Source organism: Theobroma cacao, chromosome 1, assembly GCF_000208745.1.
Source record: "Theobroma cacao cultivar B97-61/B2 chromosome 1, Criollo_cocoa_genome_V2, whole genome shotgun sequence".
NCBI classification, from domain to species: Eukaryota; Viridiplantae; Streptophyta; class Magnoliopsida; order Malvales; family Malvaceae; genus Theobroma; species Theobroma cacao.
The window spans coordinates 22,961,830-22,978,231 of NC_030850.1; the positions used below are offsets into that span (position 1 = coordinate 22,961,830).

At 34.9% G+C, this 16,402-nt stretch overlaps 1 protein-coding gene across 1 annotated transcript; it reads left to right on the forward strand.

Annotated features, from left to right (window-relative positions):
* On the forward strand, positions 820-2,100 carry LOC18612943. The gene has a single exon (XM_007049936.2). The coding sequence runs from the start codon at positions 1,180-1,182 to the stop codon at positions 1,975-1,977; it is 798 nt and encodes a 265-aa protein (XP_007049998.2). The 5' UTR covers positions 820-1,179; the 3' UTR covers positions 1,978-2,100.

Genomic DNA, 16,402 nt, shown 5'->3' on the forward strand with positions numbered 1-16,402 from the left:
TTTAAATTTGTTTGTTAATGAGATGACATTCTTTGATGGCTTAACAGCTGATAAAAACTATGTATTGTCAGCTACCAAATATGATCCTTTTTATTAAATTTAACTTTTATAATGGCGATCATGAATTTGTCCTATACAGGTTAGGGAAATTCCAAATGATAATAACAAATGGACATGACCATTATCTCCTAACAAATAATTATAAATAAGAGATAATAATAATAATAATAATAATAAAATATTGAGATAATTCTGTATAATAGATAATAATAAATAAAAATAACAAGTGTAAATAATATAATTAACCATTAACCAATCAAACCAGGAAAGATATTGCACATTCCATGCTTGTACATGCACATACAAGACATCGTAAAATACTAGCAACTCTTATCAAAAACGATCATTAAGCATTTATTAGGAATATACTACTAAACATGGTTATCATACGCTATCTTGGTCTTATTGTATTTGTTTCGTTTTTATTTTTTTATCAAATGAATTTAATTTGGACAATTATTTTTAATAAAAATATAAAATTTTTAATTGGGCATGGTATCAAATAAGAAGGAGAAAAAAAAGGAGAATACGAGTTTGATATTACCACGTCAGAGGTTTAGCGTAACGGAGCAGGCGGGGTTTGATTCAAAATATTCAAAACGCCAAAAAAGGAGAGATGGCCCGATTTGGCGTCGGAGAAAGCGACGAGATAGTTTTCAGTCAAACATAAGCGTTGTCAACTTTGAGAAAACAAATACAAAAGTAGTACGTGCCAGAAAAGCTTTACCCGGGTCTCACGCCTCTTTCTCTCTAAAGTCCAGGGTCCTCTTCGGTCCCTCCTTTTTCTAGATTCTAGTTTACCTCTTCTCATTTTATTACTACTAGATTAGTTGTCTATAAGTCATACACTATCAAATCCAGCCATGTGATGCTTTGTAATTTTTGCATATATAGCCACTCATGGTTTCCCCTGTCTTTCTATTACAAGTCTTGTTCCCTGTCGATTCTCACGCCTCACTGCAACCTTACATTAATCTCAAACGCCGGCTTAAGCTCCAAAAAGAAGAAGACAGTAAAGAGAAGAGGAAGCCTCTTGGGTGTTCGCTGCGTCTTGTTTTGCAACCCGCTTGTGTATCAGAGAATAGGTTATGCTATGCTATAGTATGATCTAAATTAAATATGGGTCTCAAGCTTCTGAATCTACATACCATTCCATGTTGGTTTCACTTGCTGGGCAACCACATGTCGTGCCTCCACCTGCAGCCTGAGCCTCGGCTTGGTACCATCAAGATCATGGACTCTGACGGGATTGTCAAGATCTATGATCGTCCCGTCCATGTTTCCGAGCTCATAACGGAGTTCCCTAAGCACATGATTTGCCGTTCTGATTCGTTTTACATAGGCCAGAAGATCCCAGCTCTCTCCAAGGACGACCAGCTCCAGCTTGGCCACAGATACTTTCTTCTTCCTAAACATTTTTTCCAGTCAGTTTTATCGTTCGTTACCATTGCCTCCTTTGCCAACGCCCGATCTCCGCAATCTCCGGTTCCATCTTCATCTTCGCGGGTGTCAAGTATTGCTCTGGTGAAGAAGGCTGCAACTTGCCAACCTTTCCAGATACAAAAAAGTCCATCCGGATGCTTAAGAATACGAATATCTGATGAATTTATATGGCAGTTAATGGAAGAAGGCAGAATGAAAGAGAGTGTTGATGAGAGTTGGAGCAGAGTATGCACCACCCCACAGTTGCAGAAGCAGTACGCGCAGCTTGTGGGTTCACGCCATTGGAAACCCAAGCTGGAGACCATTAAGGAGAAGGAGAAAAGGAAGATTTCGTCTTTCGGAATGATGAGGAAGAAGAAATCACAGTTGAAGAACAACCTAAAGACTCAGAGATCATCTGAACACCATGTTCATGTAACTTGTGCCAAACCCCCGTCAAAACCCAAGATTAGGATTAAATCATCAAGAAAATGATCAAACCCATTTTTGTTTTTAAGATTCCTGTTGTAAAAGAAATTACAGGTTTTCTTGCTAGAGTTTAGAGAAAGAAAGTGAATTAAACCATCTCAAATTACACTTTAATTGTCTCGTACTCTTAATATTTGGCTCCGCCTACCATTATTAATTCTTGATTTTGTTGGGTTTTTGTATGGTGAAGTTATGGACTGCGTAAGATCTAGAACCGGAAAAGGTGAGTCTGATACCATACCATCCAAGGTGATGGATGGTCATATTGGATCTTCCACCTTTTCCATTTTTTTTTATAAACTCATAACAAGGCAAACAACCCCAAGGGGATGTACGATACATACTAATATGTGAATCAATTAATGTAAATATTTATGTGTTGAACGCTGGTAATGTCGGGTTGGTAATTGGGTTTGGCAGATTTTGTAAAGTGACAGCGTTGGGTCTTCGGAGAAGATGGAGAGCTCTCAGGTTTTGCCTACTTTTTTTTAATTAGAAAAAGGGACAATCTGATGTGGGCGGGCCATCGCCATTTATGCACATGGCCAATAACTTGACAAATTAGCAGTCAAACCAAGTCAGCTTTCAATTTGTAATTTGCCTGCCATTGCCAACTCTATTTTCATAGCTGATGCTTAACGTGCGCGGCCACCACCTCCCTGCTCCCTCTATCGTCACTTTTTAAATATTCATGTGTAACTTTGAAAAGTGGTATGCTACTCCATTATATTCCAGTTGAAGCAAAAACCAAGTTTACAACTAAAAATTGGATCAATATGTAGACACTCCATTTTGTATGAGTGTTTTGTCAATTGTTGAACAAATAAAAATTTTAAAAATATAAAATAAATAAAAAAATACAAAACAAAATAAAATAACAGAAATTATAAGAAAAGAGATAATATGTTTGGCCACTCCATAGGAGACATTTGAGAGTTGAGCCAATAAGTTAGTCATATGTTTTCTTAAAAGCCTTATAGTTTACACTAGTTCAATTTTTTAGTTTGTTTTCCTTTCTTGTTTCTTTTCTTTATATAATATGCCTTTTCATACACTCACTACACATGCATGCATAAACCTTCTACCTAGACTCCATCCGTTTTAAGAGGAAGTAGAGTATCTTTGCTCATGTGAGGTGATAACCTACGCATGGGCTAGTGAAATTCTTCCACTTATATTGAACCTTTTCCTTTGGCATTCTACAATAAGTGAGTATTAGGATGCCTTACTAGTCCAAAAATAGATGATAGTGGGAAACAATTTGAGAACTTTTAGCTTTGTGTCAATCAAAGCCCAACATATAATGAGCCTTATAGAGACAACCCTAGACAGAGCCTTCCTACCTTATTGTGTAGAAAACACCAAGAAATAGGTACACATATATTTTGTACCATATTCTGTCTTTGTAATCTCTTCCCTTATTTATACTAACCTATTTGCTTTTTGTCTTGATTTAAAATCATGTATTTCCATCATATATTCATCATGTAGGGATATTTGTCACATGACAATCATGACAAAAGCGACCTTCATTACATCCATGGAACCTCCACTAAAGTTGTATTATTTTCAAGAATAATAAAAAATATCTTTTCGTTGTTTAAAACACATTTAAAGAATGCATTTTCATAATCATCTTGCATTTAAGAGATTGTAAAATAATAATTTTAAAAGTTTTCATATAAATATTCATACATAAGGGGCATCCTAATTCGTGTTTATGGTGAATAAGGTCCTCAAGATAGCTTGACCATCAAAGCCGCCTACTTGTCATTGATACAATACTTGCTTGCAAACTAGGATTATGAAAACGAGCAGTTTGTGCGAATGGACCAAATGGAAAAGGTTCAAGAAGAGCTGAAGGAATAGTTAGCCAAACTAGTGGCATTGATGATGACCATTAATAAAGGAAAAAGGGTAATGGAAAAGCCTATTAATCAAGCAAGTCAACAAACTTCAAATAATAATGATCCCATATACCTACCAAAATTTAGTCCAACTTAATGTTGGAATAAACCCTGTAGCCAATCAGATTGATCAAGGCTTAGATCTAATCATGCAATCATATAATTCATGTTAAATGATTATAAGTTTTTCTTCATCAATAAAACTACGCTTATAAGATATTGGATCAAGTCCATGAAACTAACATGCCTTGCAAGGGAATTGTAAATTGTTATAATTATGAGATTCTTATGCATCAAAGCATGATCTCTAAATTGTTCCTAGTCGATGCATCATTGAGACTAGACAGTGATGCTTGAAAACTAGTATTCTATGTTCCTTATTTCGAAAGTAAGCAACCGATCTCATAGGTTAAAGTATAGGGACACTTGGAACTAGAATGTAGGTGCTTGTCCTCCAATCGAATCCTAATGGATAGTAGACTTGTATTTTATCTCGTTATAATCTTTGATAAACCATGGGCATGATCATCATAAAACGTTGATCTAGGCTTCGTATATTGGGATTATAATCGAGATGAACATCTGGGAATATATATCCAAATAGTGGAGTTCATAACATTAACATCATTTCTAGTGATTTTAGGAAGATTGGTGATTAATTTGGGCTCAGAGGATTGATGAATTAGTTACTCATCACATCTTGATACTCAAAAGATTAGATATAAAGTATTGAATCACTAATTGGATGAAATTTGATACTATGGGACAAAATTGACATACAGGGTAAAACGGTAATTTCATATTTTGTTATTGGATGATTATGAGAGTTCACAATATGAGGTTTGCAATTGGACAACTAATAATTAATATCAAGTATTGAATCATTTCTTGTAATTATAGTTAATCCAAAAGTGCAACCATGGATCTATGGTGGAATAATTTCATGGTTAATAAGCTTGAATTATCTTAATGAGATTAAGAATAATTTTAAGTTTATTGGAACTTGGAATATCTATGTCCCAATAGCTCCCCATTTAGCTTCGTAGAATTTAAATTGTTTAAGTTAGAATGTATGTTTTATTTGATTAATTAAATTGTGTACAAAAATGACAACTTTAACATGTTTTATCTTAATTTAGACAAGAAAAAATGTTTGTCTTAATTTAGACAAGAAGACATGTTTGTCTTAATTTAGACAAAAAAACATGTTTGTTTTAATTTAAGACAAAAAAAAAATATGTTTTGTCTTAATCTAGACAAAAAAACATATTTGTCTCAATTTAGACAAGATAACATGTTTTGTTTTAATTAAAACAAAAGTTATCTTAAGTTAAGATAATGTTAGAAGGATTTTTGCATAATGAATCTAGATATCCATGTTGATAAAAAAAGACTCCATGTTTGACTAGCACTCTTTTTTTATTATTAATTTTTTTAATAAAGATGGATAATAATAAATTAAGAGTTATTATTCAACAAGGAGTTTTATTTTATCAATAACTCTAAAAGATAATTAAAGAATAAAATTATTTATTATTTAATTTTAATTTTGATAATTGGAGCATGATTGATGCATCCATAACTCTAAATGGTTGATTAAGATTGATTGATAGGTATTTGATTTTGATTAAACCTTTGACGCAAGGTTTTTAATAAAAGAAGAAGAGATTGGAAGAAAAAAAAAGTACTTATCTCTCTTGAGAAAGTCTCTACAGCCACTCCTCTTCTCCTCCTCTTAACTTTGTCGCACCTTTCTTCCTCTTTCTCATTCTGGGTTAATTTCTTGAAAGAAAAATAGCCATTTCTTTTTAGGAAGAAAAGAGAGACAAATCGATTGTTATCTTGTAGTCTAGCATTCCACACCTTGTCCATTTAAGGTTCAAGTTCAAAGCATTATTGAAGAATAAGTGATAAGTTTGTTCTGTTAAGAAATGATCGTTGGTGTGGTAGTGAATTTACTAAAATTCACTAGGTATCCAAAAATAAGATTCATGAAATAAAAAGTACATTTATTTTCCCTTAATAAATTTTTATATTTTAGGATGTGATTATATTACTTGCAATATGAATGATGAGTTTTTTCACTTATATAATTGGATTACCTGCTTCCTTTATAAAAGAAAATTTTTAAAATCCATGCTTTACACAAACACATCAATCCACTTAGATTCAATTCCATCAATTGGTTTCAGAGCAAGGTTTATTGCAAGTTTTGTTTTATATATCTATTATGTATGGTTGACATATTTGCATGTATTGAACTAACTTGATGTGATTAATGTATGGTTGTATGTTATGATGCATGATTCAAGTTTTTTGCCATGTTAATTGTCCTAAAAAATTTTTCTCATGGCCGTTTTCTTTTAGCTATGTAACAAGAAGAGTGGCCTATCATTGCCATGTTTCTTTCTTAATTTTTTTTATTTTTTCTTAGATTTATGTAACTAGGAAAAGTTATGTAATTTTAATATTTCTTGATGTATTTGGTGCATCTATGGAAAAAGAAGATGAAAGTCAAAAAGAAAAAGAAAATTAGGTAATATTTGATCTATTTATTTTTTATGGCCATTAATATTTTTTTAAGAAAAAAGAATTTTTCCTGCATCAATTTCTTTTAAAGAAAAAGAGTTTTTCTTATATTAAAATTCTAGTTTTATAAAAAATATTTTTCTGCTAATAAAATATTTTTCTTTAAAAAAAAAGGAAAGGGTTGGGTGTGCTGTTGGGCAGCACAGCCCATTGATGCATGCTGCTGGGCAGCACACAAGTGCTATCCCTTTTTTTTTTAATAAATAATATTTTTTTGAGAATTAATACTTGTTTTTTCTTCAAAAAATATTAATTTTAGAAATTTAAACTTTTAGTCTTGGATTGAAAAAAATAATTTTTATTTTGGTATTAATTAATGAGATAAATAATTACACAAAATTTAGATTATTTTCAAGTTGGATTAAAAACTAAAGAAATTTTTTTTTAGCCATTAATAAAAAAAATACCAAATGGATATGATCCAAGCAAGCAAGATAGAAGAGAATTACAAGTTGTAATTTTTTTTAGGATGGACATTAATGTGGTTTATTATTATATATATTTATATGTATCTATATGAATGATATAAAATATTATTTGTATGTTTGAAATCATGTCATCTAGAATTAAGATGCCAACCTTTTTTAAGGAATGCCATACATATATTATATATTTTATTTTAAAAAGAGTTTTATTCTATGAGATACATAATGAATATAGAAAAATAAATTACATCAGACAAAATGGTAATTCATTAAGAGCATTTTAATAATTTTTTTACATAATTGGGTTTTTAAACAAGTTTGGATAATTATCGAGCAATAGGTATGTGTTAGAATTTGAGATAAAGTAGTAAATTTCAAAAATATTCAAGTAATTATAGAGTTCGGTTATCCCATTTACTAATCGGGTTCGGGTTCAGATACCTCAAAATTAACGGATACCTTACCCATTGACATCCCTAATAAATGCCATTCATGAATTGCATTTTAAACTAAATTGCAGTCTCAAAAGGAATATGCACAGTTTTTATTAAGCTTCCTTATTTATTTGCTTGTTCTCGTTTTATGTCCTTCACTGAGTTATGATCAACGTTTCAAAATTTCATGTTTTGGTTTTCAAATCCAGAGGTAGCTACATCATAGGGTGAGGAGTCCAACCCATATTCCTTAGTTCGTAGCTATGTTTATGGCATTCGATAGCAGCCTTGCACTTGAGTCCTTCGCTGTACGAGTCATGAGCTTTGATATATGTGAATAATTTAGTATAGACTTAATGTAGCCACAAGTTGGCATATTGCTAAGATTTGTACATTGATGTATATAGGCACATAGTGATCTATGTCGTTGCTCTAGGTTGAGGATAATGCAGATCCATGTGAGGATAGATGTACATATACAAGTTGTGATATATGTATATATATGTGTATGTGTGTGTGTGTGTGTGTACATACATAAACACACACACACACACATATGTATATGTGTGTACGTATATGTTTATGTACATACACATACATACATACTTATAGACATACATATATATATATGTGTGTATGTGTGTGTATGTATACACATACACGTGTATATGTATATGTATGTATACATATAAATACATATACATACACATATACATATACATCTACATATATACATATATGTGTGTGTATGTGTATATATATACACATACACAAATAAATATACATACATATATGTGTGTGTGTGTGTGTGTGTGTGTGTGTGTATGTATATATATATACACATACACATATGTATAAGTATATGTATATGTGTGTATGTATATACACATATACATATGTATAAGTATATGTATATGATGTATGTATATGCATGTACATATACATATATATACATATACATATGCATATATATATGTATATGTATATATATGTATATATGCATGTTATGAGGTTCACATGGGTCCAGTGGGCCTAGCTTATTACGCTCATGTGTTAATCGCAGTTTGGGATTAGGTCGTGACAATATCGATACCTCATTCAAAAATAATGATACTTTCTCAACAGAATACTATTTTTTCTTTCGAAAACACACCCAATTGGTTCACTCTTTCCTTTTACTTCCAAAAAAATTTAATAGTCATAAAATATGGGATTTTCTAAGAAACAAACTTTCAAAAATTTAAACAAAAAACATTTATCAATAGCTCACCAAGCTAAATTACTTTTCTAACCTAACATTCAAATAAAGTGTAAAACCCGACCCTAAAAACATATGTCATGACATACATGCACAAAGTAGCATGTTATTACATTAGGAAAACCCCTAAGAATAGATGAAACCCGGTATTGTACCTAATGGTACACTTGAGTTGATTTAACCTCGAACTAGTTCAAATAGGAATCGTAGGATGAAATTTAATATTTTACAGTCTAGGAATGACTAAAAATGATTGTTCGGAGTTCGAGGGTTCATTTGGAGAAAAATTAAAAATTTTGATGTTCAGGGGCAAAATCGTCATTTTGCCACCTAAGATAATAATTTGATCATGGAGTGAAATTTTTGACCAAGATTAACTATTTGAAGTATAATTTAATAATAGGAAGTGAAAAATTTCAATTCCGGTAATTTTTGGAACATGGGGGCAAAACGATAATTTTGTCGCCGAGGTAAAACTATAAATTTCACCACCCAAAACTTGTCAAAATCATAAGATTTATTTATTTTTGGTATGAATAACTATAGTATTTTAAGTGGTGAAAAAATTGAAGTTTAAAGGATGAAATTTTAAAAACGGACCAATGGAAAAGTGATACATGGCACTTTTTAATAATTTAATATTATTTTAAAGGAAAATCAGCTCATTTAAACCCCACATCAGGTGATGGTCGGCCATAAGGAGAAAATAAGAGAGAAAATAGAGAGAAAAGGAAGAAAAGAGAAAAACCAAAGGAAAACTAGAAAATTCAAAGGGGAATTCGCGTTTTTCGTCCGTTTACGCGTCTAACGGTAAGATTTTTCGACTTTAGATTGATTTCTACATTTCCTATACCTTTGTTTCCATTTAGCATGCTTGAGGAGAGAGATCAAAAAGTGATACCAAGGGTTCGCCAAATTTCAAGGGGAAGGATTTTGAAATTTTTATGTTTTGATTCTTAGTTAAATTAGTAGTTTTAGTTAGTTAAATGTGTATAGAAATCAAATAGGGCAAGAAAGCATGAAATTCTCACAATACCCACCCTTGGCCGAATATTTAGTTATGTACAATGATGATGAACTGATTTTTATTCTAAGAGAAATGAAGAGAAAATGATGAAAAATGGTTAAATGTGATAGAAAAACAAAGTGAAAAATTAACCGAGTTAATGTCCCATTTTGACTAAATTTTCCAAGGAGGAAAGTGAGCTGATTTTGGTGATTTTAGAGGGTTATTGGCTGATATTTAATGGTTAGAAATGTTGGAGAGAAAATGGGACAATTTAGAGCTAAAATGGAGCGCGTTAGCAATTTATCGGATAAAGTGCCAAAAATAGGTTAATACCGCGTTTAAGCCGTTTTAGGCTATTGCATTTCATACCATCCATTAGTATAGGATTTAAGTCAATTATATAGTGATTTAGCATCAATGTGGTGAATTGTGTAATTTTTACAATGTGTCTAGGAGGAGAGCCTTCCGGTAAAGGCAAGGAAGTCGTACCCGACGAACAGTGATCGGGGCACCTAGAAAGCATTTAATTTGTACAAACTGTGAGTAAACCTATTATTATTGTAAATTATCTAGTGTTTATTTTTAAATGCTCTTTATGTATTTTATGAAACAAAAATGAGATTAAAATGGGACTTTTGATGTTTTAGAAATAAATGTGACAAATAAATATATTGTGTTGATTATCTGAAATAAGAAACTTTTGATCATGAAATTGAGTAATTGGAGGCTGCCAATTGTCTTGAAAAATATATTTTCCTATGAATGGCTTATAATATTTGAGTATATGTGGCTATATTTTATAATTGCATTGGAAATTTATGTAAGATGTCTTTTACTATGCAGGCTGGATAAATAAATAAAAGCCACGTTATACTGTCAAAATTTTATTAAAATTGGTGGGTTTAGTCACTGTAGTGACGAGTTTTCATGGACTGCCTATTAGAAGGGTACGGTAAATCCAGTTGCATAGTTACTCCGGTTGTAGAGGCGAGGAAGGTAACTCCCGGGGTAGTGTTAGAGCTCACTTCACGTCGAACCCCCATGTGAATGTGTAACTCGACCAACGCTAAGGAACGGCTTGTTTTCAAAACTAACATGTGTTTAACATGTAAATATCTTAACAACCTTGACGGACTCGGTTAGATGCCTCGGCCAAGGTATCCCCGAGAACTAGTTTTTGGCTTGAGCCCTATTTCTAATAAAAGTCATAAGCCTTAACAACTGTTTTGGTAAATGACAAATATTTTATGGTTTAAGAAATAAATTGAAAACCTTATGAAATGGTTTGTGATTTGTTGTTTAAACTTGCCTCCATTTTACTCGCCTTTAGATATTTATAATAATGTCTGTTTACTCATTGGGATTGCAAAATCTTACCCACCTCATTTCCAAATATTTCAGGCCTGTGGTAGCTTATAGATACCTGATTTTGTCGAGGATTCCAGTTGACCCCTCTATCTCACAAACAGTAGATTACTATCACTAACACTTGGTGTATTTATGGGCCATTTGTCATTATAATTATTATTGTACATTATAACTTTGTAAATTATTGTATGTATGAATTTATTTTACTTCCACGTTACAAAAGATTACTTACACGTGTTTCTATAAATATTATTTTATATAAAAATGCTATATTTTAATCAATATTTTGAATAGTAATATTTATCTATAAATCTTTAAAAAAAAATAAAAAAATTAATTTTTGTCTTTTGATTTACTTGAGCCGGAAACGATTGGTAATTGTTTAAAACGGAATGTTTGCTCACAGGAAAGGTAAGAAACTAATACGTAAGCCTTGCGGGGTTCCGATTGGCATTCCGGGTAATGAGTGTCAATCAGGACGTCGCGGAGGTTGTCATAGGCCCGAGAGAGGTTCCGGGTCGTGACAATTCGGTTGGTATCAGAGCTTTCGATTTAAAAGCTTATGATTTTGAAAGAAGTTTTTGATTTTTAAAGTTCTTAAATTTAAAGTTATTTTAAAATAATTTACAATGTTAGTGTGGCCCAGTTAAGATTAGTTAGTTACATGTAGTTGCATATAGAGTCTTAAGTCGTCTAAACCAATTCCATTCTTTTTGTAGATCATTATGCCTCATTTACGTGAGCTACCACCTATCACTAGATCTACCGGTAAGGGAAGAGGTCGCCCCAGACAGAGTCGATCGGATTCCATAGAAGAGGAGTCGACTGCGTCTTCTTTTAAAGTAGCTCCTATTGCTGAGTCTATTGACATTCCTGTACCTCCTCCACCACTTGTTGCTGCTCCTGACGTACCTACCATGTCACCCGAGGCAGCTCAAGCATTAGCGGCTTTTCTCGTTGCTCTTACGGGCCAAGCTCAGGCTGGTCTAGTTCCACTCGCTGTTTCTCCTATAACAGCCCCAGTACCACCATCTCTTATTCCACCCTAAACACCGGACGTCTCCATTTCTAAGAAATTGAAGGAAGCTAGACAGTTAGGTTACGTCTCGTTTACTAGTGAGTTAGATGCGACCGCAGCTAGGGATTGGGTTATTCAGGTATCGGAGACACTGGTAGATATGGGATTAGATGATGAGATGAAATTGAAGGTGGATACACGATTATTTGAGAGGAGAGCCCGTACCTGATGGAGTTCAGTAAAGTCTCGCTCTCCTATACCGCTGACTTGGACAGATTTTCTCTGAGAGTTCGATGGTCAGTACTACACCTATTTCCATCAGAAAGAGAAAAATAGAGAATTTCTGAGCTTGAAACAAGGGAACATGACCATTGAGGAGTATGAAACTCGTTTTAACGAGTTGATGTCTTATGTACCTGAGTTGGTGAGATTTGAGCAAGATCAGGTAAACTACTTTGAGAAGGGACTTCGTAATGAGATACGAGAGCGTATGATAGTGACTGGCAAAGAGTCATATAAGGAAGTTGTGCAGATTGCCTTACGGGCTGAGAAGCTCGCCACTAAGAATAGATGGATCTGAGCTGAGTTTGCAAAGAAAAAGAATCCACCTACGTTCCCGGGTCAGTCTTCAAAGAGAGGCAGAGATTCGACATCTACTACAGGAAGTACTACCTCAGCGTTTGTGGCATCCACTAGACCACCATCTCAGCAATCGCAGCTGAGATTTTCTAGATTTGATCGGCCAGTGATGAGTAGTCAGGGGGGGACTTCAGGAAGATTGGACAGATGCCGTAATTGCTGAGGATTTCATGTTAGGTCATGTAGAAAGCCTGTAAAGTGTTTTCAATGCGACCAACAAGGGCATATCAAGAGAGATTGTCCTCAGTTGAGACGGGATACAATAGCTACTTTTACTCCTCTGACTCGTCCTAGTATACCATGGAGAGACACTTCGGGATCACAGTCTAGACAGGACCCAATGATACGATCAGGCATGGGGAGTAATACCCTAAAGCAGCCATCTTCCAAATCGCAGCTCCAGATTTCAACTAGGGTTTTTGCAGTGATTGAGGATGAAGCCCGGGTTCTACCGAGCACAGTGACAGGTACTATGATTGTGTTTGATAAAGATGCACATGTTTTGATAGATTCGAGCTCCGATAGATCATATGTGAGCATATCATTTGTATCATTCTCAGATAGGAACTTGTCACCATTAGAGGAAGAGATTGTAGTGCATACTCCTCTAGGTGAGTGGTTAGTAAGAAATACGTATTATAGAGACTGTGGTATTAAAGTTGGGGAAGAAGAATTTATGGGTGATTTAATCCCTTTGGAGATTCAGGACTTTGATTTGATCTTAGGTATGGATTGGTTTTCCACTGATCGAGCAAAGGTGGATTATTTTAAGAAAGAAGTGATTCTTCAGAGTTCAGAGGGAGCAGAAGTTGTATTTACGGTGGAGCATCGAGTATTACCGTTTTGTGTAATCTCAGCCCTCAAAGCTTTAAAATTGGTGCGAAAGGGATATTCGGCATTCTTGGCTCACGTGATTGATATATCGAGGGAGGAACCTAAGTTAGAGAATGTGCCCGTAGTAAGTGAGTTCCCTGATGTATTTCCTGATGAATTACTGGGACTTCCTCCCTGATCGTGAGTTCGAATTCACCATTGACTTACTTTCGAGTACTGCCCCTATCTTTATTCCTCCATATAGAATGGCGCCAGCAGAGTTGAAGGAGTTGAAAGTACAATTAAAAGAGTTAGTGGACAAGGGTTTTATACGCCCTAGTACATCTCCGTGGGAAGCACCGATTTTATTTATGAGAAAGAAAGATGGTACATTTCGATTATGTATAGATTACCGACAGCTTAACATAATGACCATTAAGAACAAGTATCCGTTACCGAGGATTGATGATCTTTTCAATCAATTACAGGGAGCTACAGTGTTTTCTAAGGTTGATATGAAGTTTGGGTATCATCAATTGAGGATTAAAGAATAGAATGTACCCAAGACAGCATTCAGGACTCGGTACGGTCATTATGAGTTCTTGGTCATGCCTTTCGGGTTAACTAACGCACCGACAGTTTTTATGGATCTCATGAACAAGGTGTTCCACCCTTACTTGGACAAGTTTGTTATTGTATTCATTGATGACATCCTGGTTGACTCGAGAGATAATGATGAGCATGCTACCCACTTGCGTATAGTATTACAGACTTTGCGAGAAAGACAGTTGTATGCAAAGTTTTCAAAGTGTGAGTTTTGGTTACAAGAAGTGGTATTCTTGGGACACGTAGTATCGGGAGCTAGAATATATGTTGATCCCAAGAAGATAGAGGCAATTTTACAATGGGAGCAACCTAAGACAGTGACGGAGATTCGTAGTTTCCTCAGATTAGCTGGTTATTATCGAAGGTTTGTTCAAGGGTTTTCCTTAATAGCAGCTTCTTTGACCCGTCTAACTCGTAAAGGAGTTAAGTTTAAGTGGGACGATGTGTGTGAAAGTCGATTTCAAGAGCTGAAGAACCAATTAACATCTACTCCAGTATTGACACTTCCTGTGAGTGGTAAGGGATTTGTAGTATATAGTGATGCCTCAAAGTTGAGGTTGGGGTGCGTACTGATGCAGGATGAAAAAGTTGTGGCTTATGCTTCTAGACAGCTAAAGAGGCATGCAGCAAATTACCCTACCCATGATTTACAATTAACAGCAGTGGTGTTTGCTTTAAAAATCTGGAGGCATTACTTGTATGGTGAGCATTGTCGGATATTTACGGATCACAAGAGTTTAAAATATTTGCTCACTCAGAAGGAGCTTAATTTGAGGCAAAAGCAATGGTTGGAGTTGATAAAAGATTATGACTTGGTGATAGACTATCATCTGGGAAAGGCGAACGTTGTAGCTGATGCCTTAAGTCGTAAGTCTTCATCGTCTTTAGCCGTACTTCAGAGTTATTATTTTTCATCATTATTAGAGATGAAATCTCTTGGGGTCCAGTTGAGAAATGGTGAGGATGGATCCTTATTGGCAAGCTTCATTGTGCAACCTTTGTTACTTAATCAGATTAAGAACATTCAGAGGTCTGATGATGAGTTAAGAAAAGAAATTCAAAAATTGACCGATGGGGGAGCTAGTGAGTTCAGATTCAGAGAGGATAACGTCTTGATGTTTAGAGACCGAGTTTGTGTTCTTGAGGGAAACCGGCTGAGGCAAGTGATCATGGAAGAAGCCCATTCATTTGCCTATGCATTACATCCCGAAAGCACCAAGATGTATAGGACTATCAGGGAGAATTATTGGTGGCCAGGTATGAAGCAAGACATAGCAGAATTCATAGCAAAGTGTCTCGTATGTCAGCAAGTTAAGGCGGAGAATCAAAGGCCAGCAGGTACACTTCAGTCTTTACCTGTTCCCGAGTGGAAATGGGAGCATGTAACTATGGATTTTGTTTTGGGACTGCCGCGGACACAAAGGGGAAAGGATGCAATCTGAGTGATCGTAGATCGGTTGACTAAGTCCGCTCACTTTTTAGCTGTCCATAGTACATACTCTATTGAGAAGCTAGCTCAGCTCTATATAGATGAGATTGTGAGGCTACATGGAGTTCCCGTTTCTATAGTGTTAGACCGAGATCCTCGATTCACTTTTCAACTCTGGCCGAAATTTCAAGAAGCTCTCAGAACCAAATTGAAATTTAGCACTACTTTTCACCCACAGACGGATGGTCAGTCAGAGAGGACTATCCAGACTATGGAGGATATGTTGAGGGCTTGTGTCATGGATTTTCTTGGGACTTGGGATAGACACTTATCGTTAGTGGAATTTGCTTACAACAACAGCTTCTAGTCCAGCATTGGTATGGCACCGTACGAAGCTTTATATGGAAGTAAATGTCGTACTCCACTTTGTTGGGATGAAGTGGGTGAAAGAAAGTTAGTTAGTGTGGAATTGATCGATCTAACTAATGACAAGATCGAGGTTATACGAGAGAGGCTAAAGGTAGCCCAGGATAAGTAGAAGAGCTATGCAGATAAATGGAGAAAAAACTTGGAGTTTGGGATCTATGATAGAGTTTTTCTTAAGGTTTCTCCATGGAAAGGTGTGATTCGATTTGCGAAGCAGGGAAAGCTTAACTCAAGGTATATTGGACCATTCTGAATCATTGAGAGAATTGGACCAGTGGCTTATCAGTTAGAACTATCTCCGGAGTTAGATCGGATCCACAACGTTTTTCATGTCTCCATGCTTATGAAATATGTACCAGATCCCTCTCACATCCTCGAAGCACCTCCGATCGAGTTGCATGACGATTTGAAGTTCGAGGTGCAACTTGTGAGTATCTTGGATCGAAAGGATCGAGTATTGAGGAACAAGAGTATTTCAATGGTCAAAGTGTTGTGGAAAAGTGCTCGAAT